The sequence below is a fragment of the Microtus pennsylvanicus genome, chromosome 1 (assembly GCF_037038515.1).
Source record: "Microtus pennsylvanicus isolate mMicPen1 chromosome 1, mMicPen1.hap1, whole genome shotgun sequence".
Lineage (NCBI taxonomy): Eukaryota > Metazoa > Chordata > Mammalia > Rodentia > Cricetidae > Microtus > Microtus pennsylvanicus.
Window position 1 is genome coordinate 101,209,423 of NC_134579.1, and position 27,217 is coordinate 101,236,639.

General features: G+C 53.1%; 3 protein-coding genes across 4 annotated transcripts; 1 reads left to right on the forward strand and 2 right to left on the reverse strand.

Moving 5' to 3' along the window:
* Window positions 1-5,824: 5,824 nt before the first annotated feature.
* On the reverse strand, window positions 5,825-12,025 carry Alkbh4 (alkB homolog 4, lysine demethylase). Of its 2 annotated transcripts, none has more exons than XM_075976578.1 (3): window positions 11,879-12,025; window positions 8,121-8,318; window positions 5,825-7,289 (listed from the first exon to the last, which is right to left on the reverse strand). In XM_075976578.1, exons 1-3 carry the CDS (start codon window positions 12,011-12,013, stop codon window positions 6,702-6,704), a joined length of 921 nt encoding a protein of 306 aa, XP_075832693.1. In that variant the 5' UTR covers window positions 12,014-12,025; the 3' UTR covers window positions 5,825-6,701. The 2 variants fall into 2 exon arrangements, with proteins under 2 accessions (XP_075832693.1, XP_075832703.1); XM_075976588.1 differs by having other exon boundaries at window positions 6,590-7,289; window positions 8,121-8,284; window positions 11,879-12,015.
* Window positions 12,026-12,083: 58 nt separating this feature from the next.
* Window positions 12,084-22,057, forward strand: Lrwd1 (leucine rich repeats and WD repeat domain containing 1). The gene is made up of 15 exons (XM_075976562.1): window positions 12,084-12,325; window positions 13,863-14,097; window positions 14,543-14,659; window positions 15,153-15,296; window positions 15,483-15,599; window positions 16,173-16,295; window positions 16,374-16,488; window positions 17,158-17,267; window positions 17,541-17,748; window positions 18,206-18,278; window positions 18,370-18,510; window positions 20,933-21,018; window positions 21,142-21,297; window positions 21,381-21,493; window positions 21,582-22,057. Exons 1-15 carry the CDS (start codon window positions 12,246-12,248, stop codon window positions 21,720-21,722), a joined length of 1,959 nt encoding a protein of 652 aa, XP_075832677.1. The 5' UTR covers window positions 12,084-12,245; the 3' UTR covers window positions 21,723-22,057.
* Polr2j (RNA polymerase II subunit J) lies at window positions 22,046-27,217 on the reverse strand. The gene is made up of 4 exons (XM_075976601.1): window positions 27,072-27,217; window positions 24,748-24,837; window positions 22,650-22,824; window positions 22,046-22,243 (listed from the first exon to the last, which is right to left on the reverse strand). The coding sequence occupies exons 1-4, from the start codon at window positions 27,122-27,124 to the stop codon at window positions 22,208-22,210; spliced, it is 354 nt and encodes a 117-aa protein (XP_075832716.1). The 5' UTR covers window positions 27,125-27,217; the 3' UTR covers window positions 22,046-22,207.

A 27,217-nucleotide genomic window follows, 5' to 3' on the forward strand; every position in this document is an offset into this window, starting at 1 on the left:
TTCTGTGCTTTTGAGAAATGTGTGCCGTGGTTCAGGGGCTCCAGCCCAGCGCCCATGCCCGCTGCACTGCCGCCCCTCAGTCCTGGCAGAGAGCGCCTTACCTGGAGTCTATGCATCGCCTTTTATTGCTGCATTGACCTCGGGGCAGAGTGAGCGTGGGACCTTCTAGCATGGGCAGGCAGGCTGTTGGGACCCTGGCATACACTGAGTGAGGTCCCTGCCAACTGCACCCCTAGGGAACCTCACACATGGCAGCGGGGCCTCCTCCTAGTTCCTTTCCGAAAGCAGGGAGGGGAAAGGCAGGCCCGATGTTGGTGGCTGAGCTCACCTGAACGCATCTGGACAAGGTCATCTAGATTTTACAGGCTTCTAGAAGAGGAGCCCCTGAGGTGTTGGCCCCTCTGGTCTCTATGGCCCTGGAGCCTTTACCCAGGTCACCTACTGGGCCACCAACAAACACTTTGGAAAAGTTGCCCAGACATAGAGGTCCCTCCTAGGAAAATGTTTTTCTTGGGTTGTGTGCGTATGCGTGTGTACGTGCGCACACACGTGTGTGGTGTACACATGCCCATATACATGTGGAAGCCAGAGGTCAACTCCAGGTGCCATTCCTTAGACATCATCTTTGGTTGGGACAGCAGCTCACTCGACTGGAAACCTGCCATTAGGCTAGTGTGGGTGGCCAGGCAAGCCCAGGGCTCTTCCTGTCCCTGCCTCCCCAGTGCAAGGACAAGCACGTGCCACCAACTAGTTGCTTTAATGTGGGGATGCAGTTCATGCCCCCAGAAGCTCCTAGGAACAGTCTTTGTGCTTCAGTGTTCTTAACAACTTAGACCCTCAGCCCAAGGATCCTGGGAGTCAGGTGTGCAAAGCACAGGCATACAGGGAGTAGCTCCCCAGGCCAAAGGGCCCCCAAATTGTTAGGAATTTTTCCTAATGTGAGCTCTCTGCCGATGCAAAATTCCCAATCGAGCCAAATCAAAACAAGCCAAATTAAGAAGTATTCGGGTGCCGGGCGGTGGTGGCGCACACCTTTAATCCCAGCACTCGGGAGGCAGAGGCAGGCGGATCTCTGTGAGTTCGAGACCAGCCTGGTCTACAAGAGCTAGTTCCAGGACAGGTCCAAAACCACAGAGAAACCCTGTCTCCAAAAACCAAAAAAAAAAAAAAAAAAAAAAAAAAGAAGTATTCGGGTTTAACGGGATTCTTGTACTCTCGGGTGGGTGGCCCCAATGAGGAACCGGGAGGCCACAAAAGCCACCACCAGGAGGAAGGAAAAGAGACCACGAGTTCCTCTTTTGGGAGTTCATTTAAATACCCTGTGGGAGTGGTCCTGACCCCCCCAGCAGGGAGGAGTCAGGATACAGCCTGCTGGGATTTGGAGTCCAGATCAATATAACTCTCAGGCCTGGGGGCTGGGATAGATGCGAGGGGCTGGGGCCTACGCTCCCAACTTAACATTCCAGACTCTTTTGATATAGGGATAGAAAATTGAAGTGTTAATTATGACAAACATTTAGGGTCTTTTTGGAAAAAAGGGCATAGACTCAAATCTGACTACTTCCTGCAGGCATGGGGCGATGTGGGGAAGGGGAGAGCTAGGTGTCGTTGGGTCCACGCTCAGTGCGGTGTGGCTGGAAAGGCAACCCATGTACTGTGTCATCCCTTCCCAGAGACGTCAGGCATCTGTTCCTTGGGGGAGGTGATGAGGCAGGTATCAAGTATCTTGAGCAGGCACCCGCCTGAGCCTGGAGAGATGGCGCCAGCATGGGTGTCCCAAGAGCTTGGCAGCCGAGGGGGTAGTGAGGATTACCATGTGAGGTCCTGTCCATCGAGGTTCTAGAGACCTAGGAGTTAACTGAGGAGTACTGTGTCCCCGGGGAGAGTGGGGCAGGTGTAGGGTCCACTGGTGTGGGGGCAGGGAGACAAATGTCAGCCTGTGAATGGAGAAGGGACCTTAAAAAGGAGAGGTAGGGTAGGTACCCCACCAGTGGAGGAGTTTGGACTGGGAGGGGATGGTTAAGGAGAATGGGCCTGCCATAAAGCAGCTCAAAAGAGCTCAGGCCTGTAGGGGAATGTGGGGTGACCCTGAGGCAAGTCAGGGCAATGGGGAGAAGGGAGGGCCAAGATAACCTGAGTTCAATGGAGAGCTTGATTAGTTGTTGTTTGATGAGATCATTGGCCTTCTCTACCTTTCCCGAAGATTGTGGATGGTAGGGGGTGTGGAATTTCTAGATGCTGAGAGCTTCTGACAAGAGCTCCATGACCCTGAGCCACCACATCTGCTGTTTCCTTGGAGACCAGAAATGCTTCTATCCATCCTATAAAAGTGTCCACAAGTGTTAAGAGATAATGGAGTTTTTTATGAGTAGGCATATGCGTGAAATGAAGCTGCCAATCTTTGCCCAGTTGGTGTCCACGAAGCTGGTGTAGAGACTGACGTATGTGTAGAGCCCCTGTGGGCTGGCCTGGGCACACATCTGGCAGGAGGAGTGAACCTGTAAAATACAGTTTCGGAGATGGGTGGAACAAAGAAGTGGAACAAAGCTTTGGGGAAGCGGCTAAGGATATCTCCACCCAGTAAAGGTGCTGGGCAAGCAGGTATCACTAAGAAAGAATGAGAAAAAATTGTCCTGCAGGGCAGTGGCAAAGTTTTAAGTGGGGAGGAACGGGTCCCGTCTACCCCCGTAACTGAAATGGCTGAGGGGAACCTAAGGCCCGAATGAGAATAAAAGTAATGGACTTACCTGCTACCTGCAGCTTTACCTTAGGCTTGGACAGGGTTACGGGATAAACCAAGTCTGGGCAGCATCTCTGCAAGCCTGAGAAGTTCAAAGGCTGGCACAGTTTCACTTACCTATGGTGATGCTGGACTTCCATGGTGTGACATAGAGGACAAGCCGCACGTGGGCATTGTGATTTCCAGTGTCCAGGTTGCTGGCAGATGGAGGATAACCTCGGAGGAAGTGTAGTGCAATACCGTGCCACGTGACCATTTAGGCCACACTTGAAACAGCTTGCCTGTGAGGTTGACTTAGGCTGGGCTCTAGCAGGGTACAGCCTGGAAGTGAAGGCTGGCCAACCAGCAAAGGCACGGTTTGCCAGCCCTGAGCAGGTCAGCACTGAAAAGAAAAGCGGTGTTTGTTTGAGACAGCGTCTCACTGTGTCGCTCAGGCTGGCCTTGAATTCACCACATAACCCAGGCTGGCTTGGGAGTCATTCTTCCTGCTTCTGCCTCCCAAGTGCTGGGATCATTGCGAATGCCCTTGCCCCTGGTAGTCAGTCCTTCTTACTCTGCCTGCAGAGCAGACGCTTCCAAGTTAGTACGACATGCACACATGGGCTCTCCTTGTTCAAGGTTCAGAGTATCAGAACAGGTGACCCAGGCCACCCAACCTGGACCAGAAAGCTTGAGAAATCTTGAAGGGACATGTGGGTGATGGCTTAAGGTACTAGGAAGCACAAGCCACTCTGTGGTGGCTGATGGAGACCCGCCTTCCTGTAGCACACAGGACCCTAGTGCCTCAGACCCATCTGTGATCTAGCACCCAGCCTGATGCCTGCCGTGACAGCCATGCTGGAGGGGCGAAGTGGAAGCTGGCAATGCTTAGGCCCAGATTAGCCTGCGATCCTCCTTCCTCCAGAAGGTCTTTATGTCACAGCCTCTAGTTGATCCATAGCAGGTGGTTCCTAAGGTAAGTTGTGTCATTGCCAGGGGACCTTCCCAGTGCTGGAAAGCACCAGGCAGGGCTGGGAGAACTGTTCTATTACATATGCAGAAAGGGCCACACATGCAGTGACTCATTCAAGCCTCTATCCTCAGGGCCACCACATACAAGACAAGGAGTCTTTTACAGCTCAGCTACCCTCCCAGCCCCTCACTGGGGGATTCTAGGCAGGGACTCTACCACTGAGCCACACCCTAGCCCCTCACTGGGATTCTAGGCAGGTGCTCTACCACTGAGCCACACCCCAGTCCCTCACTGGGGGATTCTAGGCAGGGGCTCTACCACTGGGCTTCACTCCCAACTCCCTCATCTTACTCTATATAAGAGAATGCAGGGCAGCAGTCATGGCTGTCTGGAAGCCTGTTTACTCTGTTGGGCCCTAGGCTCACTGAATCAGAAGGAAACCATGCTGCCTGTCACAGGGCCATTTTAGGGCTTTCTTCAGTCCTGGTACAGACTTCCTAGATAGTCCCTGACTCTCAGCTAGTTCTAAGAGGTATCAGCAAGAACAGACCTGCTGGGACTGGAGGGATGGTTCTGTGGTTAAGCACACTGGCTGCTCTTTCAGAGGAGACGGTTTGATTCCCAGCACCCACAAGGAAACTCACAAATGTCTCTAACTCCAGGTCCACGGAATTCAGTGTCCTCTTCTGGACTCTGTGGGTACTGCACACATATAGCCCACAGATAATATATGCATGCAAAACACCCATAAATATGCTAATTTCCCAAATAAAAATAAGAAATTAAAACAGAGGCTGGGAAGTTGAGCTCAGTCAGTGAATAACGTGGCCTGCAACCATGAAGACATGATTTCAATCCCCAAAGCCCACAGAGCTGGATATGGAGCAGGTGTAATTCCAGAGCTAGCGACGAGGAGAAAGGCAGGTTTTTGTGCCTAGTGCCTGCCAGCTCAGCCTACTTGGAGAGTTCCAGGCAAATGAGAGACCCTGTTTTACAAACAAAATGCATGGCACCTGAACAACAGTAGCTGGGCTGCTGGCATGGCTCAGATGGTAAAGGTCTTGGCTGTCAAGGTTAATGTCAAGCCCCAGAACCAACACAAGGAAAGGAGAAAACTGATTCGCTTAAATGGTTCTCTGATCTCACGCATCCCTCATACACCAAGATAAATAAATTTGAATGTAGCTGGGCAGTAGTGGCACACACCTCTAATCTCAGCACGCGGGGGCAGAGGCAGGTGGATCTCTGAGTTCGAGGCCAGCTTGGTCTACAGAGTGAGTTTCAGGACAGCCAGGGCTACACAGAGAAACCCTGTCTTGAAACAGCAACAACAACAATGATAATAAACACAGCTGTTGACCTCTAGCCCCCAGATACATGCACACAGCAAATGCATGTGTACCCACATACATGTGGCAACCTGCACACCCAGAAACACACATACACCCCAAAATTTGTATCTTAAAAGAAACCAACCTAGGGCTGACTGTGACCCTTTTCTGGGGGAACAGGACAGTGTGCTCTGTCCTCAGAGCCTCAGGACAGCCAAATACGCCCAACACCCGCCCTGGCCTGCTCTCTGCCTTCTGTCCTCCACATATACCCTGCTCAGCAATTTCGAATTTCTTTCTTTCCTTTCTGTTTGTTTCTGAGACAGGGTTTCTCTTTGTAGCCCTGGCTGGCCTAGCACTCTGAGCTCCACCTGCCTCTGCCTCCTGAGTGCTGGGATTGAAGTGGTGCACCACCACCACCCAATGTGCCCTACTCCTATAAATAAACAAACAAAATAAATAAATAAATGTAACTTTAAAAAATAAGTTTGATCCCTGGGTCAATGTTTGAGTGTTTGAGGCCAGCCTGGGCTACAAATGGAGAACTTATCTAATAAAGGAAAAATGTTGGGCATGGTGGAATGGTGTATATCTTTAATCCCAGCACTTACTCAGAGGCAGAAGAATTTCAGTCTGGTCTACAAAGTTCCAAGCCAGCCAAGGCTCCACAGTGAGAGAGAGACACCCCCCCCCCCCTGTCTTAAAACAAAAACAAAGTAACTGCGACTCCTTCACACAGAGATGGGAAAAGGAGAAAAGCATTTCACATGGCAACAAAGTTTTTCTGTTTTCTCTTTTATTATAAAGTTTGTCAGAGGGGCAATGAGTGTGTGGAGGCCAGAGGACAACTTCAGGAGTTGGTTCTCTCCCTCTACCGTGTGGACGGCAAAGACTGGACTCAGGCACTCAGACTTGGTGGTGCACCTTTACCCATGGAGCCTTCTTGCTTCTCCCGGATATTAAGGTTTTAAAAGACCGGATCCCTCCAAACTGTGACAAATTAAATAATCCAAAGAACGTCCACGATCCAGGCCCATCAGAACCAGCTCCAGGCGGGGTATGTGAAGCTCATGACATCTGGGGTCACAGGCTACATAGTGAGTCCAGGCCTGCCTGGTCCACATGAGACTTTGTCTCAAAACACCCAACAGTGTAGGATATAGCTTTGTTGGCGGAGCGCTTGCTTAGCAAGCAGGAAGCCCTGGGTTCTATCCCAGTACCTAAAAAAACAAAAACAAAAACAAAACAAAAACAATTGAGCGTGGGGGTGCACACTGGCAACCCCAGCATTCAGGAGGTAAAGGCAGATCAGAAGTTCAAAGTCATCCTTGGCTATAAAGGGAGTTCGAGGCCAGTCTAGGCCAGAGACCCTGCTCAAAAAGAAGAGAAACCAAACAACCATGATAAAACCAGGCCTGACAGATGCGCACCAGGAATCCAGGCACTCTGGAAGTGGTGGCAGAAGGATCAAGAATTCAAGGTCTTCCTTGGCTACAGAATCCACTTGAAGGCAGCCTTGGCTACACAAGACTTTGTCTCAAAAAAAAAAAAATCCAAAAACCAATGACTCTAATGAGCTGTGGAGAGCTCGTGTTCGCTCCCTTAATGGTTATGCTGGAGCCGTGTTTCCAGCCAGGCCGGTGCCAGCTCTTGTGTCCACGTTTCCCCAGGGACGTGCTCACACGGGCCTTCCTTGGAAGGAAAGTGCAGCCTGCAGCAGCTCCCGCCCCAGTTCTTGCTGTTTCCCCCCGGGCAGGAACTCGCTGGCCAGCTCTCTGAAGGTAGCACAGACACGGCGAGCCTTGATGTGTTTGCGGTGGATGGCATGGGCCCACTGGTGCCGTGCAGGCCCCGTGAGCACCAGCAGAGAGCGGCAGGGCACAGAGATGGCTACCTCCACCTCCTGGCAGGGGACAGACCTGCTAGGGGCCCCGACGCTGCCCTCGGGAGCATCAGGTCCCATGGAGGGGGCTGAGAAGAGCAGCAGGCTGCCGGGGGCTTCACGGGACATGGACACCACGGTGGCCGACAGGAGGTTGAGGCTCACCAGCCGCTCGCCCCATAGCCAGGCATCATCCAGGTGGGGGTCGATGGCCGAGCCCCGCTCTGGGCTGTAGTCCAGATTACACTGTTCTACGGGCTGGAAGTCCTCCAGTTCCCGGTAGAGACCCATTCTCTGGACCACCTTCTGGCTGAAGCTGGGGAGACCCTGGAAGCCAGCCATCTTCAGTTTCTGCTTCCGAAAATTGACCTTCGGGCCGTAGTCCTGGAGTAGAGACAGGAAGGAAAAGAGAAGGGGCTCATCTTAGGAAATGCCAACCGCAAGCTGGGCGTGGTTGGTGCTGGTGCGTGTACGCAATCCCAGCACCTTGGAAGCTCAGGCAGGAGGACTGCCTGGAGTTCAAGGCCAGATGGGCTATAGCGTGAGAGACCCTGTCTTGGAGAAGCAATGCCAGTGTAGTAGTGCCTACCACCAGTACAGCGTGCGCTTGTGGAGCAGAGGCAGGAGGACCAGAAGCTCATCCACATGGCAAGTGGGTTCTATGAGACCGAGACCGTGTGGCTGGGGGCTTCATGGAGGAAGAAGGGACAGGTACAACCACAAGGTGAGGTGGATAAGAGAACAAGGTCCCCATGGAAGCCGTAGAGTTCGTCCTGAGGGTCAGGGGAAAGTGGGTAGTTGGGGTGGTCCCAGCTCAGGGAGAAACCTGAAGGGAACTCTAATTGGCTGATGTCCCCGGAGCTCTAATCAAACACTCCGATGCCAGGAACAGAGGGTGAAGAGCACCTTTGACACTGCTGCAGGAGCTGACTAAATTGTGGGAGTTGGGTGAGGGGGAGCTAATGAGGAAGAGGAGAAACAGGAGGAGGGGTACCACTGTCCCTAAGGGCCTATCAAGAGTCCAGACATAGAATGAGTGAGAGATAAGGGACGGGCTGGGATGGATGGAGCCTGGCAGGACCATAATTACCACCATCGCTCCCAACCAACGAGACAGCAGCATAGACAGCCGCGGCCCTGCTTGATGAGGAAGCCCACGCCCCCTGTGACTGGCCACCCAGGGGCTGCCCCTTGGTCCAGCTAGGGCCACCATACCTGTTTCCTCCGCCCAGACTGAGAGGGCTTCCAGGGGTCAGTGTCCATCAGCCGCACCATCTCAGCCTCTTCCTCTGTGGTCACAAAGTCCTCTAGCAGTGTCACTCCCGGGAACGGGAAGGCCCAACCTTCAAAGTCAGAGTCCTGGGGCCCCACGGCCCAGCCTGTGTCCGGGCAGTAAAGGAAATGGTATTTTTTCTGTAAACAGAGACAGGAGGGAGGGATGGTGGCTCAGCCGGCCAACTGCTGACTTTGCAAGCACCAGGACCTGAGTTCGGTCCCCCAAAACCAACAATCCCAGAGCAGGGGAGGCAGAGATGAGAAGATCAAGCTGGCCTGGCCTACTTGTAAGTTCTATGCCACTGAGAGACTCTGTCTTAAAAAAAAAAAGTTGGGTGTCTGAGGTTGTTCTCGCCTCCATGTGTACACATCTACCTGCACACCCACACCCCAAACAGAAGCACCCCAGAACCCCCAAAGACCCATGATACCCACATGTGCCTTAGGTCCCCAGGATCTTCTGGCCTCTGGGGTTCCAATGCTCTTCTTGGGACTAAGGCCATTTGGAGAGGTGTCTGGAGCCCCTGGGACGACACAGACAGACCGCAGCCCCAGGCCTGCAGCCCTCTGGAGCAGTAGGATTCTCATCCCTGAATTAATGGGATGTGGGCACTCTTCCTTTGGCATTGTGGGTACCACCTGCTCTCAGGGTCAAGAGGACAAAAGGACACAGGCTGTATCGGGAGCCTGAGAAGTCGGCCAACCCTGAGGCTGTGGTCTTGGTGGCCAGGGGCTGGACAAGGCTTGTTGGAAGCCAGGGATTCTCACCTTCCTCAGCCCAGCTCCTGCCTCCGGAGAGGAGTAGTAGCTGAAACTCATTCAAAAAGGTCAGCTTAGGGGCTGGAGAGATGGCTCAGAGGTTAAGAGCACTGACTGCTCTTCCAGAGGTCCTGAGTTCAATTCCCAGCAACCACATGATGGCTCACAACCATCTGTAATGAGATCTGGCGCCCTCTTCTGGTGTGTGGGAAGCAGAATGTTGTACACATAATAAATAAATAAATTTAAAAAAAAAAGGTCAGTTTAGGGACCGGAGGGATGGGTTAGTGGTTAAGAGCACTGGCTGCTCTTCCAGAGAACTGGGGTTCAATTCCCAGCACGCATACGGCAGCTCACAACTGTCTGTGACTCCAGTTCCAGGGAACCCGAAATTCTCACACAGACATGCGTGCTGGCAAAATGCCAGTGCTTATAAAATTATTCTTTTTTGTTTGTTTGTTTGTTTTTGAGACAGGGTTTCTCTGTGTTGCTTTGGAGCCAGTCCTGAAACTAGCTCTTGTAAACCAGGCTGGCCTCAAACTCAGAGATTCTCCTGCCTCTGCCTCCCAAGTGCTGGGATGAAAGGTGTGTGCCACCACTGCCCAGCAAATAAATTATTATTAAAAAGAGGTGGGTAGCTGAGATCAGAGGCGGTAGCTCAGTTGGCAGAGTGCCTGCCTAGCATGCACGAAGCCCTGGGCTCCATCACCAGCACTGCACAATACGTTTGTTATTCTCATGCACAGAGCAGGACAATCAGGACCTCATGGCCATCTCTCACTAGAGAGTAAACATGGGCTCCATGAGACCCAGCCCCCAGGACCTTGTAGGACAAACGTATTCAGTGTCTTAACCATCTCCCTGTCCAGTTCAGGGAGTAAGCAAATGGGCACTGGTATAGAACCGCCATGATCATCCACTTCTAGAACTCTCTTTTGTTTTTTTTTATATTTATTTATTTATTTAATTATTATGTATACAATAGTCTGTCTGTGTGTATGCCTGAAGGCCAGAAGAGGGCGCCAGACCTCTTTACAGATGGTTGTGAGCCACCATGTGGTTGCTGGGAATTGAACTCAGGACCTTTGGAAGAGCAGGCAATGCTCTTAACCACTGAGCCATCTCTCCAGCCCTAGAACTCTCTTTTGCAAAACTGAAACCAGATACCATTAAACACTAATTCCCCATTCTCTTCTCCCCCAGAACCTGACACCCACCATTCTACTTTCTGTGTCTATGATTCTAACTACTTTAGATACTTCATATAAGAGAGACTGCACACACAATATCTCTCCTGCTGGAATGGCTATGTGTGTGTGTGTGTGTGTGAGTGTGTGTGTGTGTGTGTGTAGACAGAACCCAGGGCCTAGCACGTTAGGCAAGCACGCTACCACTGAGTTACATCTTACATCCCACCCTCACTAGGGCATTCTTCAAGTTCTTTTTTTTTTTTCAAATTATGTTTTTATGTGTGTATTTGTGTGTGGCAATGTACATGTGACTGCAGGTGCCCTTAGAGGCCAGAAGAGGGAGCCAGATCCCTTTGGACCTAGAGTTATGAAGGCAGTTGTCAGCCACCTGGTCTGGGTGCTAGGAACCAAATGTAGGTCCTCTGCAAGAGCAGTACGTGTTTTTAACCGTTGAGCTATCTCTCCTGCCCCTCGCTGGGGGATCTAGGCAGGTGCTCTACCACTGAGCCACACCCCAGCCCCTCACTGGGGGATTCTAGGCAGGGGCTCTACCACTGAGCCACACCCCAGCCCCTCACTGGGGGATTCTAGGCAGGGGCTCTACCACTGAGTCACACCCCAGCCCCTCACTGGGGGATTCTAGGCAGGGGCTCTACCACTGAGCCACACCCCAGCCTCTCACTGGGGGATTCTAGGCAGGGGCTCTACCACTGAGCCACACCCCAGCCAGTGATTAGCTTCTTTCATTTGGCATCACGTCCACACATAACTATGTCGGAACTGCCTTCCTTTCCAACGTTATATAACAACCTACTGTGTATATATCACAGATATTTTTTAATAATTCATCACTTTATTGTGTCTGTCTTTCCTTTGTTCTTTTGAGACACAGTCTTATGTAGTTTAGTCTGTTTTTAAACTTGCTATGTAGGGGCAGCTGTCTTTACTCCCAAGCTTCCTGCTTTCAGCTGCCAGGTCAAAACTCAGAAGATCCCAGGCCAGCACCACCATTGGTAATGAACACTTGGGAAGCGGCCACCCTTTGGTTGCTGTGACTGCTGCTCGGAGCCAGATATGGTGACACATGCCTATAATCTTAGCATTTGGAGGGGACCCTGGGCCTCTAACCAAAGAAACAGAAACAGAAAACTTTCGTTTGCATATAGATCCAGGAACATGCTGGATCATGTGATCAGACTACTTGTGAGGCATTCCACGCCGGTTTTTTCACAACCTGTTGGACATTTTAGCACCAAGAGAGACACTCCCCACTGGCTTTCCACTTTCCTCACCCAAAGATCCTTCGAAAGCTTGACTTTTTAAAGGAGCGTTCTTTTAAACCTCTTCAGAATTTCCCCACCCCAGGTATGAAGTCCAAGTCTGTTGCCACTCCCCACTTAAAAGTCACAGAGGTGATGTCTCATTGCCGCTTCCCTACTTCCAAGACCCCTCCTCAAACTGCTGCGTGGCCGAGGTTGGCTACAAACTTCTGGGTCTCCTACCACCGCTTTTCAAACGCAGGAATCTCGGCGTGAAGCAGCTTTCCCCGCTCATTCATTCGTTTTCAGATGAGGGCACTTAGGGAGCGCCCACCTCTTGATTGTTGTGAATAACAAAGCTGTGAGCGCTCCCAGCGACTCCCCTACCGCGAGGCTTTGATCCCCGCCCGTTTCACAGGCAAGCTTGGGTCTCAGTTTCCCATAAAGAGGAAAACTGTTTTCTGGGTTTGACTCTTTCCCCAATCCGTACCTGAGGGGAGATCTGCCAGGGCGGGGGCCCGTGGCGCTGTCTCTCGCAAATAAGACAGGTCCGGATGCCCTTGCAGCCGCAAACCTGCAATTGAGTCGCTTCAACCACCGCAGCCTCTGCCGTTGTAGCCGCCATAGAGCCTTCCAAGTAACCAGAGCGCAAGCGCGACGCGCAGGGGCCGCTGGGAGTTGTAGTCCTCGCACGCGGAGACCGGAGGCAGGGAGCGCGGCAAGCAGGCGTTTTGCTTCCTTCCGGTCGCCACGGACTCTTAAGGGGTTGCTGCGCGCCATCTCCTGGGCTCCGTGGCTGCGTGCGTTAGTTACCGGCCTTCGTGGAGGCGCGGGTTCGGCTAAGCCCTCGGATATCTATGGCTCCTCTTACGCAGCGGCTGCTCTTTCAACGCGGGCGACCCAAGACCAACAGTCTGGGGAAGATCCGGAGTCTAGAGTAAGATCTATAGCGGTGTTGAAGCGGATCGGGGCGAGGGGTCCTGCGGGATTCTTTTCCCCCCATGGGTCGCCTGATGGGCGGGGTGCAAGGCTCAGATCCCTTCCCGTCCCTGCCTGTTCACGTTATTCTGCTAGTGGGGTTTCGGGTCCCTGTCAAGCCTGTGTCTCGCGACCAACAGTGATGCGAAACGATTGGTAACCTCAGCCCAGGGTCAGGTGGACCTGCAGTGAGCTCACTTAGCCCTGCGGAGGGTGGAAAGACAGCACTCTCTGGGATATTGAGGAAGTGAGTACCACAGAAGGAGCATGCAGGAACGAGAAAAAAACATTCAAGTGGGAACTAGGAGGCCTTAGGTTCTAAAGGTTCTAAAGTCGTTACGAGATCTAGCACTCAGCCCCCCGCCCCCCCCCCCCCCCCCCCCGCACAGGGCGACTGTCATGCGTTTGAAGTTAACCTGGGCTACGGGTTGAGACCCTGTCTCAAAAAGAAAACTTTTTTTTTCTTTTATCTTTTTTGTTTTTCGAGGCAGGGTGTTTCTGTGTAACAGTCCTGGTTGTCCTGAAACTTTCTTTGTGGACCAGGCTGGCCTCGAACTTACAACCATCCGCCTGCCTCCCAAGTGCTGGGTAAAGATGCCTTTCACCAAGCCTGAGGTCAATCCCTAAATCAGACCTCCTTACCCACGCCTTGGACTGCGTCCATTCATACAGACACACATACCACACACACATATGCACTATAATAAATAAAAATGTAATCTGAAAAGTGGGGGAGATGGGGGCTGGAGAGATGGCTCAGCAGTTTAAGAGAACTAGCCGCTCTTCCAGAGGTCTTGGGTTCAATTCCCAGCACCCACATGGTAGCTCACAATTGTCTGTAACCCCAGGTCCAGGGGATCCAACATCCTCACACAGAATATATACAGGCAAAACACAAGTATGCATTAAATAAATCTTTTTTAAAAAGTGGGGGAGGCTAGAGCTGCAGTTGCAGCTCTGTTGGTAGAGCGTTTGTCAGACTAAAAGAAAGCTGGAGTCTCCATAGGCTTCCCTTCCCACCTGAATTGCTCCGGGTGAGATAAAGGCAGTACGTTCAAGGCTTTCCTGGACTACACAGTGAGTTGTGGATTGGATCTCTTTGAGTTTTGAGGCCAGCCTAATATATGTAGTGAATTCCAGGCTAGTCAAGTCTAAAAAAAATAAGCCTAGGCTTATTCTTTTTTTTTTGGATTTATTTATTTATTATGTATATAACATTCTGCCTCGATGTATGCCCGCACGCCAGAGGAGGGCACCAGATCTCATTACAGATGGTTGTGAGCCACCATGTGGTTGCTGGGAATTGAAATCAGGACCTCTGGAAGAGCAGCCAGTGCTCTTAACCTCTGAGCCATCTCTCCAGCGCCCCCCCCCCAGGCTTATTCTTACCCGTAAGAGATTGCTTGGTGCAAATCCCTTTAGGGCAGATGGGGGTAACTGGTGAAAGGGTCTGCCCAGCCAGCCTCCTGAGCTTTTCATCTCTGCCCTCCCCCCAGTCTCTCGGGACTGAAGCTGCGGTCAGAGCACTTGGACCCCAGTCTCCTGGGACGTCTGAAGCAGTTGAAGGAACTTGACCTCTCTGACAACCTGCTGGAGACACTGCCTGCCCACCTGGGCCTGTCTCAACTGCGCATCCTTCGCTGTGCCAACAACCAGCTGGGGGATGTAACTGCCTTGAGCCAGTTTCCGAACCTCGAGGAACTCAACCTGGAAGGCAACCCTTTCCTGACGGTGAGAGGGGGTCCGTGCTAAGTGCTAAGGACCAGGACTCTGGGGCAGACTTGGGCGAGACAGGGTCTCATGTAGCCCGGCCTGGCTTCAAATTGTCTTAAGTTGCCAAAGATGGCCTTGAGCTTCTGATCCTCCTGCCTCTGAGCTCCAGAGGTGGCCATGCTCCACCAGGCCTGGTTTATGCAGTACTGGGGATCAAGCTCAGGACTTTGAGCATGCTACGACAGCAATCCCTCAACTGGGCTGGGTACCCACCCTGTTTGGGGTTTTGTTGTTTTGCTAGTTTGAGACAAAGTTTTGCTTTATAACCTAGGCCAGCTTCCACTTCACTGTGTATCCCAGACTAGCATCCAACCTTGGAGCATCCCTAGAACAGTCTCCCTGAATGCTGGGATTCCAGGCCCGCACCGCTACTCCTGCCTTTCAACTATTCCTCCACCCTTAGGTCAATGACAACCTGAAAGTCTCCTTTCTCCTGCCCAAGCTGCGTAAGGTCAATGGCAAGGACGCAGCCTCCACCTGCTCACAGGTGGAGAACCTCGATCGGGAGCTGACCAACCGGGTAAGGGTGATGGAAAGCTGATGGAGATGGGGCCTTGGCCACGTCAGCAGGACATTGAGGGGGGACAGAAGTGGATTTTTAGGGTGTGTGTAACAGAGATCTTACCCTGACAGCTGCAAGTCTGGTGTGTTGAGTGGTTCTGTTGCTTCTCGCATTTGGAAGCCCTGTCTCCGAGGCGTATAGCCAGGAGGCTAGAACAGCTGGGTTTTTTTTGAGACAAGGTCTTACTATATAGTCCAGATGACCTAGGACTCTGACACCCCAGCCTCCCAAGTGTTGGAATTACCAGTCTGCCCAGGTGAACCAGGTTGGTTTCAACTCATGTGACTTAGGTATTGCTAGTAGAGAATAAGAGGCTATGCTTGCAGAAGTTTCCAGAAACTGGTATGGTCAACACACTTTGTGCCCAGAAAGAGATAGGGTGGCGGTGCTGTGTGTGGCCAGGAGACCCAGGCTGGACTGGCCCTGCTGGATCGGGTCCCTCTTCTGCCAGGTCACAGCTCACTGGGAGAAGTTCATGGCCACTGTGAGCCCTGAAGAGGAAGCTGCTGACAAACTCCAGGCTGACTTCGTGAGGTCTGCAGTCAGGGATGTGCACTACGGCCCCGAGTCTCTCAGCGAGTTCACGCAATGGCGGGTGTGTCACTGGGGGACACTGTGCTGGGGGTTGGCTTCCCTGGTTCTTGGTTGTCCTGGGGACGTCCCTGACTCTGATGGATTGGGGGACAGAGAGGAGTGAGATGGCTCAGAGGTTGGGACCAGATGAGGAGAGGCTAGGGGCACCAGAGACTGCTCAGCCTGCTAAAGGCCTGACCCCACCCAGGTGCGGATGATTGCCGAGAAACTGATGACCTCAGGTGGGACCAGGGTACAGGAAGCCAACATAACAAAGGATATACCAAAGGAGCCTCCACAGGCTGCAGCTGCCTCCAAGCTCAGGGTGAGTATGTTTCCACCCAGCTGTGAGGGCCACTGGGCCTTCCTGAGCTGGAACGGAGGGGGGCCTCTGCGTGAGCTCAGGGGAGCTGAATGCAGAGGGTCTCTGCATGAGCTCAGGTGAGCTGGATGCAGAGGGTCTCTGCGTGAGCTCAGATGATGCCCGAGTGTGTTAGCTAGCCCTTGCTGCGGCTCATGGAAAGGAAAGGTTCGTTTTGGCTCATTGTTTCAGTCCATAGCTGCTCGGCTCCAAGGCTGTCGATAGTGTGAGCTCCCAGAGTAAGAATCTGTGTGAACCTTGTGGCAGCCAGTGTCCCTGTGTCCCCTCAAAGGGACGCCTCCCAGTGCTAAGTCCTTTCCCCTGCACTGTACTGAGTGGGGCTGCAGGCTGGTGATGCAGCTTTTCAACCTTTGACCCTTGGAGAACATTTTAAGTGTCCAGTCCTAAACACAAGCCAAGCTCCCCTCTGACAATGGCTCGGTTCTTTCCACTTCATTCTTTTGAAGGGTGTAGTTGAGCCTGTAGCCAAGGGAGGAAACCCCTGGGGCATGGATACAAGTCCCCCACATTCCACAGGCCGGAACAGTGGCCTCAAAACGGCCAGATAACGTCCCGCTTGACCTCCCTTCCACCAAGCGAGCGTGTTTCTCCTCAGCAGCCCAGATGGAGGGTGCACCTGTGGAGGCTGATGGAAGCCAGGTGAGCTCCTCGGTCCTCAGAGGGAGGGTGCTGGAGGGAGCAGGCAAGTGGCAACTGTAACCGCTTGTACCCCCACAGGCTGCCCTACGCCTGGAACCCCTGCACTTCCTGCAGTGCCATAGCAAAAACAACAGCCCGAAGGATCTGGAGACTCAGCTGTGGGCCTGTGCCTTTGAGCCTGCCCGGGAGGAGGGTGCGTGCTGGGGCTGATGGGCAGTGGGAAGCTGGGGCCACACAGTGATGCTCAGTGGGAGTCAGATTAAAAGATCCCTGGGAAATTCAGTGAGATTGGCTTTAGGGTAGAAAGAAAGGGCTGGAAGTGGGTGGTGGCGCACACCTTTAATCCCAGCAGCCTGGAGGCAGAGGCAGGAAGATCTCTGTGAGTTCGAGGCCAGCCTGGTCTACAGAATGAGTTCCAGGACAGCCTGAGCTACACACAGAGAAACCCTGTTTGCAAAATAAGAAAAAGGCAGGTCTTGAGAGACACAGCTGAGATTGCTTGCTGCTCTTGTAGAGGACTGAAGTTTGGTTCCTAGTACCCACCATGGGCGGCTCACAACTTCCAGTAACGCCAGCTTCAGGGAATTTGATGCCCTCTTCTGGCCTCTGTGGGCACCTGCACTCATGTGCACATACCCCCACATGACACAGTACACAACCACTGTTTTGTTTTTTTTAAAGGTAAAAAGGCCATGTGGATGTAGTATAGTGGTAGAGCGCTTACCTATCATGTGTGAGGTCCTGGGTTCTATCCCCTTACCTCTAATAATAATAATAGTGAAATTGTCGTGGAGGCCAGGAAAAGGGACTCTAGGGAAGAACTTTGCAGGAAAGATGTTTATGTGGCTGATACACAAAACAGGGCACTCGGGGGCCACGTCCCAGACTGTAGCCACATGTGGCGGAGAAGCTGTCTGTGTGATAGACTGCCAGACAGGCATCGTGCTCCATAAATACAAGGTGCCAGGCGAGGTGAGTGCCAGGCCCTCTTCTCCAAGACTGCCGGGTCCTGGGACAGGAACCCTCACTCTGTTCCTCGTGACTTTATTTTGGTGGGGATGGAACCCAGGGTCTCGGGCCCACTGTGAGTGCTCTGCCTCGGAGCCCTCCCCCCAGCTCCTCGCCGTCCACAGCCCTCTGGGAGCTTTTCTCTGTCGTTGAGACTTGCTGCCCCAGGTGAGCCCTCCAAGCAGGTTGCCCCTCATTCCCTGCTCACCGCCATTTTTCCTCCCACCCCCTTGTCAGGAGTTCTTCTCAGTGGCCTGGACAGCCCTGACGGTGGCCACACAGGCAGGCCACAAGAAGCGCTGGAACATGCTGGCTGCTGCAGGCCTGCGAGGCATGGTCCGGCTGCTCCACGTGCGTGCAGGCTTTTGCTGCAGTGTTATCCGGGCCCATAAGAAGGCCATTGCCACCCTCTGCTTCAGCCCCACCCACGAGAGCCACCTCTTCAGTAAGACCCTCAGCATCGTAGGCTTTCTGCCCTGGTGCCCTGTGTCTCTTTCTGGGGGTGACGGGGTTCACAGGATGCTGGGTACAGATGGCTTTGGTCAGATGTGAGTTAGCTTCTTGGCCAACCAGGATCTCTATTCCAGCATGCTATTTGGCCTTGAAGTTTCCTAGCAACCTAGGCTCCTGTTTCTCTGCCTGGGACCAGGGGAGATAACCCTGCCCCTGGGGTGTGGTGAGCCCAGCGAAGGTGGCAGATGTGCTGCACAGACGGCTGTGATGCTGTGCACACTGGGTTCAGGCAGGACTGTGGGGTCGTGGCTCCTGAGTTCTCGTCCTAGCCACAGTCTGCTTGCTCTTCCTGCCTGTGATTAGTTGATTGAGGGACCCACCCCACAGACTCAGCCTGCAAGAGGGGCGGGAACGTCTCGGGGCTACCTTTTTCCTCCATCCCTCCTCAGCTGCCTCTTACGACAAACGGATCATCCTCTGGGACATTGGGGTGCCCGACCACGAATATAAGTTCCAGGCTAGGTGAGGCTGTAGACGGGCCTGGAGATGGGCGGGCTGCCGAGGGTGACGGTTGCAGCCCACAGCTTATGGTTTTCCACACCTGCATTGGCAGCCAGCTCCTGGTACTCAGCTGCAGCTCTACCCCCTTGCGCCTCTGCCCTGTGGCCTCCTGCCCGGATGACATGCTGCTGGCTGGCTGCGAGGGAGGTTGCTGCTGCTGGGATGTTCGGCTCTATCAGCCCCAGAAGCAGAGGTGAGGATGCCGGGAATGTCTGGAAAGCTTGGCCCCCAAGCTGGGTGTCGTGGCTTCACGGGGTCCCTGGGCACATCACAGTGCTGCTTGGGCTGCCTTGGAAGCTCTGTTCAGGAGCTGTTCTCTTAATTACCACATCACAGACAACTGCCTGAGCCCCAGTCCTGTCACTCAGCAGTGTGACCCTCCCACTAGCATGGTGTCCCCATCTGTGAGGAAGAGGCAGTGAGGTAGCCCAGGGATCGTGGAAGTAGAGATAGGATGTACGCAGGGAAGCAAGTCTGATGATGGTTTGTGGCTATCTGTCCATGTGGAAAGACCTGAGACCACTCAGCATAGGGTTCCTGTCCTAGGGGGACGTGGCGGTAAATATGAGGGCTGGGGCTGGAGCTCAGTCAGTAGAGCGCTGAGATGCACGGAGCTCCCAGCGCCACGTAAACCAGGTGTGCTGGCCTGTGCCTGCTATCTCAGCTATTGAGAGGGTCAGAACATCAGAAGTTCAAGGTCGTCCTCAGCTCTGTGAGAGTTGGAGGCTAGTCTGGGCTGCAGGAGCTCTTGTGTGGAAAACAAGGCCCTGGGAATAACTTCAAAGGGGCATGTCCTGAGGGTGCAGCCTGGTGACTGATTGACAGAACTGCTCTGCAGAGAGCCTGGAGCTGCCAGAGGACAGCAGTGTGCAGTTAGCCAGGAGTGGGGAAAGTTCATGGACCACCTTGGCTTGGCAGATGGAAATGTCACGGAGGGAGGCTCCCAGGCAGTCGGCACTGAGGTGTTTTTTTTTTTTTTTTTTTTTTTTTTGGTTTTTTCGAGACAGGGTTTCTCTGTGGTTTTGGAGCCTGTGCTGGAACTAGCTCTGTAGACCAGGCTGGCCTCGAACTCACAGAGATCCGCCTGCCTCTGCCTCCCGAGTGCTGGGATTAAAGGCGTGCGCCACCACCGCCCGGCTCGGCACTGAGTTTTGTGGGCTATGGTATCAGGAGAATTTGGTTTGTTCTGTCACAGAAGCCCATGAGTAGAGATGGGGTTTGAATATTAAAACTGTCCTAAATCCAGAGAGGCAGCAATCTGGGAGGCCTTGGGGGAGCTGCCTCCTGCCTCCCCTCACTTGAGCAATCTCTAGTTAGTATATTATCCATCTTTACGTGGTTCCAAATATATTATCCATCTTTACGTGGTTCCAGGGACCCCCCCAACTCGTCACAAGGTTTGTGTGGTGTTGTCAACCCAAGCCATCTTGGCCTTATTGTGTGTGTTGTGTGTGTGGTGACAGGACTCTGTGTAGCCCTGGCTGCTGACCTCAAACTCAAGAGATCTGCCTGCCTCTGCCTACCAAGTGCTGGGATTAAAGGTGTGTGCCATACAGTGTAGCAACATTAGGAAAAAGAAAGAGACCCAGGGACACTGCCTGTTCTCCAGGTCCATCTTCATTAGCATTCTTTCTTTGAGACCAGCGTCAAACAGCAGAGTGAGGTGCAAGTTCCTTCCTGTAAATGTTTATTACACTTACTGATTTACTTGTGTAGCAGGACACACATGCCACAGTATGCACGTGGAGCTCAGAGAATATGTAGGAGTTGGTGCTTTCCTTCCACCATGTGGTTCCCAGGGACTGAGCTCTGATGGTTGGGCCTGGCAGCAAGCACCGCTCCCTGAGCTCTTAAGTACACTTGCCTATGCTTTGAGTGGCAGTCTCAGCATAAGGAACAGCCCCAAAAGGATTTCGGGGTGCTGACAGGACTCACTGCTCTCAGGGGGGGCAGCAGAAGCATGCCGATGTGGCATCCCGCTGCTTGGTGGACATAGGTTCCCCGTTCATCTGTCATACTTGGGAGTTACCTTAGCTACATCCGCAGTTCCAGATTCTGACCTCCCCCATGCCTTGTGGTCTCAAGCATCCTGGGATGTCCTAGCCGGAGTTTGCCCTCTGGGAAGATGCCAGAAGGCCCTTGTCTTCCCTGATGGAACCACACCCGGCTTTTTTGAGACAAAGTCTCAATATGTAGCCCTGGATGGCCTGGAACTCACTATACAGATCAGGTTTTGGGTTTTGCCATTGAGTGTGTATGTGGGCGTGTGTGGAGGTTAGAGGACTTTCTGGAGTTGGGTTTTCTTCCACCTTGACCTGGGTTCTGGAGGTCAAATTTGGGGCACCAAACTTGCATAGCAATCTACTTCCTGAGCCAGTGAGCCCCTCCTTTCCGGAGCTGCTGTCCTTAGTTGGAGGAGGAGGAGCAGCACTGAAAGCATCTGGCCTGCAGTACTGGGTCTTCCCCTGTGAGCCTGTGCTCCACTCCTGTGACTACTCACACCCCCAGTAGGTGGCTCCCCTTCAGGACAAAGCTAAAGGTCTCTAGGCCAAGGACCAGGCAGCCCCTTGGGTGAGCACATGGCTGTGCAAGGGTAAGGCTAATGTCTTTTGCAGGGTGTGTGAAGTGGAATTCATCTTCTCTGAGGACTCTGAGGGACAGAGAGTGGACGGGCTGGCTTTTGTGAACGAAGATGTTGTGGGTGAGTGAGCCCGGCTGGGACAGCTTGGGCTGGGACTTCACTCTCGGGGTGCTGAGGCACCCGTTGGAGAGCAGGGAGGTTGTGGCGACAGCCGGCCTGGGCTCACATCTCCTCTCCCTGCAGCCTCCAAAGGGAGTGGACAGGGCACCATCTACCTGTGGAGCTGGAGGCAGACATGGGCAGGCCGGGGCAGCCAGTCTGTGTTGCCTGTGGTCCTCCTGGCCCGGCTGCAGTGGTCATCCACCAATTTGGCTTACTTTTCACTCAGCACCTGTCCTGGTGAGCCTGCTTACCCCATTGGTGGGCATCCCCTCTTCCCATCCCAACCCGGCCCCATCTTAGGCCCCCACTTGTCCTGGCAGACAAAAACCTCGTGCTGTGTGGAGATGAGGAAGGCAGTGTGTGGATCTATGATGTTGAACATCTGCTAAAGCAGCGGCCTCCACCAGTAACAACTCTGCAGGCCCCGACCCAGGTACTGTTGGGCACCCTGCACACTCTTCCTAGTACCCTGGGCTGCTGTTGGGTAGGCAGGAGCCTAGTGCCTTCTTTTTTCCCCTCAGATCCTCAAGTGGCCTCAGCCAATGGCACTGGGCCAACCAGTGAGCAAGACCATGATAAACACAGTAGTGGCCAATGCAGCCTTTACCTACCTCACTGCTCTGACGGACTCCAACATCGTGTCCATCTGGAGGAGTTACTAGCTTGCCCAGAGCAGTGGACCAGGGACACGGCTTATTAACTTGGGGCTAGTGGTAGAGGAATTTGTACCAATGAGTATTTTTATTAAATTCTCTATTGTGGACTGGAGGCCGGTGGAAGCTGAGTGGAAACAGGCCTCGCTGGAGTTCCTGCCTGGATTACCTCAGGCATGCCCAGCAGCTGAGGCTGCAGAGATCCAAAACCTGCTTCGCCATTCCGCCTCCCCAGCAGCCCCAAGTTCTGCCTCAGCCTGTGGTTAGGGCCTCTGTGTGACCGACAGGTCACCTGCCACCATCAAGTAAGTCTGAGAGCACACTCGCTGCAGTCGTGGGGCCCGCTATATACTTTATTAGAAAAGTCAGTCTATGTACAGAGCAGGAGGGTCCAGCTACAGAGCCGAGTGCCTGTCATCATCATGGGGTTCTGAGAAGGCCCTGAGGGTGCAGGCACCAGCCTTACACACAGTAGGCAATGCTCCTTTTAGCCCCTACTCAATTCCTTCTTGCTTGTCCTTGATGGCCACCTGAAGAGAGAAGACAAAGGCAGTGACTGCACTGGAATGACCCCAGTGTCCCCTGCTTGTGTGGCCAAGAACCTGTACTCCAGAGAATACATGAGGCAGACCAGTCACCAAAGGCTCTGGGTGCCTCAGCAGGTTCTACCTACCCTGCTCTGAGCCACCGGCCTGCTGAGGGCTGGGGATGGAGCCAAGTAGGATATGCCCAGCCGGGTGAAAACCTCAAAAGGTGTGACTCACACTGAGGGCCCCTGATAACTGCCTCCTACCCTGTGGTGAACAATCTCAGAGGCTTTATGACCTAGAGAAGCCAGTGGCAAAGAGGGGAGATTTTTGATGACAGCCCCTCACTGGAGGGTTCTGGTGGGAGGGTTGCAGCTCTACTGCTGAACCACGCAGCCCAGCTCCTCACCCGGAATCGCTCCTCCAGAAGAGAGAGCTCACTGATGAGGTCTGTGATGGCGTTGGTGAAGGCCTCCTGGGGACTGTAGTCTGGGGTGGTCTGCACACGAATGATGATCTTGTGCTCCAAGGGGTGAGGGACTTTGTAGCCGGCAAACAGCACCTGTGGGTCCTTCAGCAGCTGTCTGAGAAACAGAGACTGTGAGGGAGGTCGACCCTGGCAGGCTTTCTAACCAGAGTAGCTCCCTGCCCCCAAGTGTAAATGGGTGAGAATGGTGGTGTGGTGTAGGCCCGTCAGCCCAAGGCCACCTTAGCCAACTTAGATTATCTTTAAAAAATACAGAGGGCTGGGGCCTAACAGACATGAGGCTCAAGGCTCCCGCCCAGCACTAAGGGAGGGGAAATCAAATTAAAGAGGCTTAAGGCCACATGGAAACCATGTTATCTATGAGACCAAGGCCCTTGGCTGGGAGCCAGTTTGTGATGGCATCTTTCATCACAGAAGCTGAGAACCTGCGAAAGTGCCTGTGGAGCGCACCTAGGCCAAAACATGGCCAGGGTTGAAGCGACCAGAATACAAGGCCCCATTCCTAGGTACAGCAAGCAGGTGGGAAGAGAGGGCCAGGCTCTGATGATCCCCAGGCAGCATCCACACACATGGCCCTTTCCCACAAAGCTGAGGGAAATGAAGAACCTAAGGGCACGGGCTCTAATTGGCCCCTGCCATACATCTGAAGAGTTGTAGAACGGGGTTGGAGCAATGGCTGCTCTTTAACTCACAACTAAGAGTCCCAGGGGGATCCAACACTTATGGCATGCAAGGGCACCCTATGCTACACAGGCCTATGTGCAGGAAACACACCCTTGAAGAGTTACAGGTTGAGCTGGAGCAACCACACAGTGGTGGAGCACTATGCTCTTGTGGAAAATCTGGGTTTGGTTCCCAGAACCCCTGTCGAGTGGCTCACAACTGCCTGTAACTGCAGCTCCAGGGATCCAACAACCTCTCCTCGCCTACGCAGACACCACACTCACAAGATGTACATTCATTTTTGGGGGTTTTTTTGAGACGGAGTTTCTCTGGCTGTCCTGGAACTCACTCTGTAGACCACGCTGGCCTTGAGCTCAGAGATACCCACCTGCCTTTGCTTCCTGAGTGTTGTGATTAAAGGCATGTGCACATACGTTTATTCTTTAAGCTGCAGGTTGGGCTGGAGAAGGGGTTTAGCAATTAAGAGGTTCCCAGCACCCATGTGGCAGCCAACAACCACCTGTATCCCTGTTCCAGGGGCTCTGGGGCCTTCTGACCTTCACGGGTAACAGGCATACACATGTGGTGGCAGACATATGTAGGCAAAGCATTCCTAAGTTTTTATATTTTTTTGTTTTGTTTTTAACTTAAAGAGTGTCTGTATACACTGCCCTTGGAGAGGACCCAAGGCAGTTCTCAGCACCTATGAGGTGGGAGTTGTCTGTGACTCCAGCTCCAAAGAACTCAATGCGTCTGACCTAAAAAGGCGCTGGCGCTGGCACTCACACCCAGGGACAAAACCACAAGTTTTTACAAAGTTGGAAGATAAAGAAAAGGAGCTGCAGGCTTCAGCAAACCATCAAATGTAGGAGGTGCCCCTACTGGTGCTCACTATGTAGACCAGGCTGACCCTGAACTCAGAAGAGCTCTGCCTGCCTCTGCCCCCCAAGTGTGGCAATTATAGGTGTTTGCCACAATACTCATCACCTGTTGACCTCTTGATGCCCGTTTAAAATGAAAACCGGCTTTGCTGGAGTCCCCTGAACTTGATTTTAGCCAAAAGACCAAGAGGCAATTGCTGAGGGTCCCTGCAAAGTCTTACACAAATAAGCCAACACGAAGCTCAGGGCCCCAGCAATGGGAAGGTACAGGCAGGCTCAGGAGTCCCTAATGGGGTCATCCTCCATTATGTAGTGAGTCAGCCTACACTACACAAGACCCATGTGAGCAGAACTCAGCGCCAGGCTGGAAGAAAGGATCTGCCCTGATGTATCAGCAAGCTGAGGAGAGACTGTTACAGGACACATGCTCATCAGTTTAGAGCCCTGTGATACCAGGCCTCTGGTCTGGGACTTACGATTTGATGATGTTCCCCAGAGTGTGGTCTTCTTTGTTGATGGTGAACAAGCAAGCATTGGGCACCTTAGTGTCCTTGTTAATGGTGATTCTAGAAAGAGACAGGCAAAAGCTGAGCGAGATTGCTTTCCTGAGCCCACATCCAGCCAGCCCTTGAGATGCTGGCACTGATCCTCCAATCAACGTCCCCTGGGGGGGTCAGAATGCCCCCTTTGTGGTCAAACATCCTTGAGACTGCAGTTGGGCTGTTCCCACTACCCCAGAAACCAAGACACAAGGCTCTTTCCCACATATGCATTAGTTGCCTTAAACTAGCTCTTGACTAAATTCTTTCCTAGAAGACAGAAAAGAGCTGGGTGCTGGCGGCCACACACCTTTAATCCTAGCACTTGGGGAGTAGAGGCAGGCAGAGCTCTAGTTCCAGGCCAGCCTGGTCTACAGAGCAAATCCCAGGACAGTCAGGGCTACACACAAAAAACAAAAAGAACCAGGAGACCCCTAGCCTCCAACCCTCCCCCCCCCACACAATTCAAGGTGGACCCAAGGCCATCATTCTGCAAGCCCTACTATCCAGCGGTACTAGGAATTGAACCTAGGGCTTCAAGCAGGCTAAGCAAACCCTCTACCACTGAGCTATGGGGTCCAGCCCTTGGAAGCCCTTCAATCTGCTCACCCCTAAAGGACCCTCTGAGAGCTCTGGGATGGCTTGGTGGTTGACCATTTACCTCGAATGTGTGAGGCTCTGGGTTTCATACTTACCACTCCTCATTCAAACAAACAAGCTAGGCCTGCCTGATAGTTCAGACCAGTAATCCCAGCAACTGAGGCAGGAGGGCAGAGAAAAACCCTCAATCATCCTTGCCTTCCTCTTTGCCCCTGGATACACCATGATAGCTGACCCTCCTGTCCGACGTCTCATGTCCCTGGAGGAGCACTGGAAGACCGCACAAGTGTGCCACGGGTTCTGGGGATCCACACTTGAGTCTTCAGTAAATGCTTTGAGCTATTACCCAATGAACCATCTCCTCATCAATAATGTTTAAAGTGTGTGTGTGGGGGGGGGGTGGAGCTGGAGTGAGCCAAACAGTAGTAGCACACACCTTTAATCCCAGCACTAGAGGCAGAGGCAGGAGGATCTCTGTGACTTTGAAGCCAGCCTGAACTACAGAGCAAGTTCCAGGACAGCCAGGGCAACATAAAGAAACCCTGTTTTGGAAAACCAAAAGAAAACAATAAAATAAAATTTAAAAAAAAGCTAAACTGTAGCTTAGTGATAAAGCAGTAACCCGGCAGGGGCTAGACCCTGGGTTCTATCTCCAGCACAACAAAGACCAAACAAGGACCCCTCTTTACCTACGCCAAGATGGCCCATTATCTATACATCAGGGACCCTCATGGGATTGCTTCTTCCCTCACCCCCAGGACAGGGTTTCTTGAAAAACCAGAAACAAGTCGGGCGGTGGTGACGCGTGCCTTCAATCCCGCACGCCTTCAATCCCAGCATTCAGGAGGCAGAGCTAGGCGGACCTCTGTGAGTCCAAGGCCAGCCTGGTTTACAGAGCTAGTTCCAGGACAGACTCCAAACTTACAGAATCTTGGAAAAAATAATATATATAATCGTTGATAAAAATCACCAGTCCAAGCCGGGCGGTGGTGGCGCACGCCTTTAATCCCAGCACTCGGGAGGCAGAGGCAGGCGGATCTCTGTGAGTTCGAGACCAGCCTGGTCTACAAGAGCTAGTTCCAGGACAGGCTCCAAAACCACAGAGAAACCCTGTCTTGAAAAACAAACAAACAAAAAAAAATCACCAGTCCTACTTCATTAAACCGTCGAGTCCTAACATTATTTTTAGCAAGGAAACCACGATTCCCTGAAAATCTAAAGGAAATCCTCAGGCTGCTGAGTGAGAAGGCAGCTGTGACTCCGTCCCTTCACCGCTGCCATCATGATCCTCCTGCCTCAGTCGCCCAGTGCTGGAATCACAGGCGTTCGCCACCAGCGGGTCGAGAGCTCCAAAGCCCTCACTGTAGCGTGGATGATGGTGTTGCAGACTAGTGAAGAGAATGCCCAGAGGGAAAGGGCTTTGGAGCCTGACGCTCTGGGTTCGAATACAGTCCCAGCCACTTCCTATGTGTCTGGAGCAAGCGACTCAGTGTCCCCGAGCCTCAGTTTTCCCACTGCAAAATGGACGCACTCGGCGAGACTTCGCACCGCCGCCTACTTCGGCGGACGCGCCCGGGACAGAATGCGCCAAAGCACAGTCCGCCTCGCTTCCCCCGGGCGGGAGCTGTGCGGCGCTCCGCCGGGGCTGACAACCAACTTACTTCTTCTCGCCCTCGAAGAGCAAGAACGACTCGAAGGCCGGAGGAGCGTTCATCCCAGCGACGCGCTCTGGCTCCGAGACTCCAACCTGCAGCCGCGGTCACCACACCGAGCCCCCGAAGCGCTCCCACTTCCGGGTCACGCGGCC

What these genes read in the sequence shown, in the direction of transcription:
- Alkbh4 (XM_075976578.1), bottom strand. Translation starts at nt 12,013, where the DNA reads ATGGCGGCTACAACGGCAGAGGCTGCGGTGGTTGAAGCGACTCAATTG. An exon ending in CCTGGCAGATCTCCCCTCAG is followed by an intron (nt 8,319 to 11,878) that starts GTACGGATTGGG and finishes CTCTGTTTACAG; the next exon opens with AAAAAATACCATTTCCTTTA. An exon ending in AGTCTGGGCGGAGGAAACAG is followed by an intron (nt 7,290 to 8,120) that starts GTATGGTGGCCC and finishes TCTCTACTCCAG; the next exon opens with GACTACGGCCCGAAGGTCAA.
- Lrwd1 (XM_075976562.1), top strand. Translation starts at nt 12,246, where the DNA reads ATGGCTCCTCTTACGCAGCGGCTGCTCTTTCAACGCGGGCGACCCAAG. An exon ending in GGGAAGATCCGGAGTCTAGA is followed by an intron (nt 12,326 to 13,862) that starts GTAAGATCTATA and finishes CCCTCCCCCCAG; the next exon opens with TCTCTCGGGACTGAAGCTGC. An exon ending in GAATATAAGTTCCAGGCTAG is followed by an intron (nt 18,279 to 18,369) that starts GTGAGGCTGTAG and finishes CTGCATTGGCAG; the next exon opens with CCAGCTCCTGGTACTCAGCT.
- Polr2j (XM_075976601.1), bottom strand. Translation starts at nt 27,124, where the DNA reads ATGAACGCTCCTCCGGCCTTCGAGTCGTTCTTGCTCTTCGAGGGCGAG. An exon ending in CTGGGGAACATCATCAAATC is followed by an intron (nt 22,825 to 24,747) that starts GTAAGTCCCAGA and finishes TCTGTTTCTCAG; the next exon opens with ACAGCTGCTGAAGGACCCAC. An exon ending in TTCTGGAGGAGCGATTCCGG is followed by an intron (nt 22,244 to 22,649) that starts GTGAGGAGCTGG and finishes TTCTCTCTTCAG; the next exon opens with GTGGCCATCAAGGACAAGCA.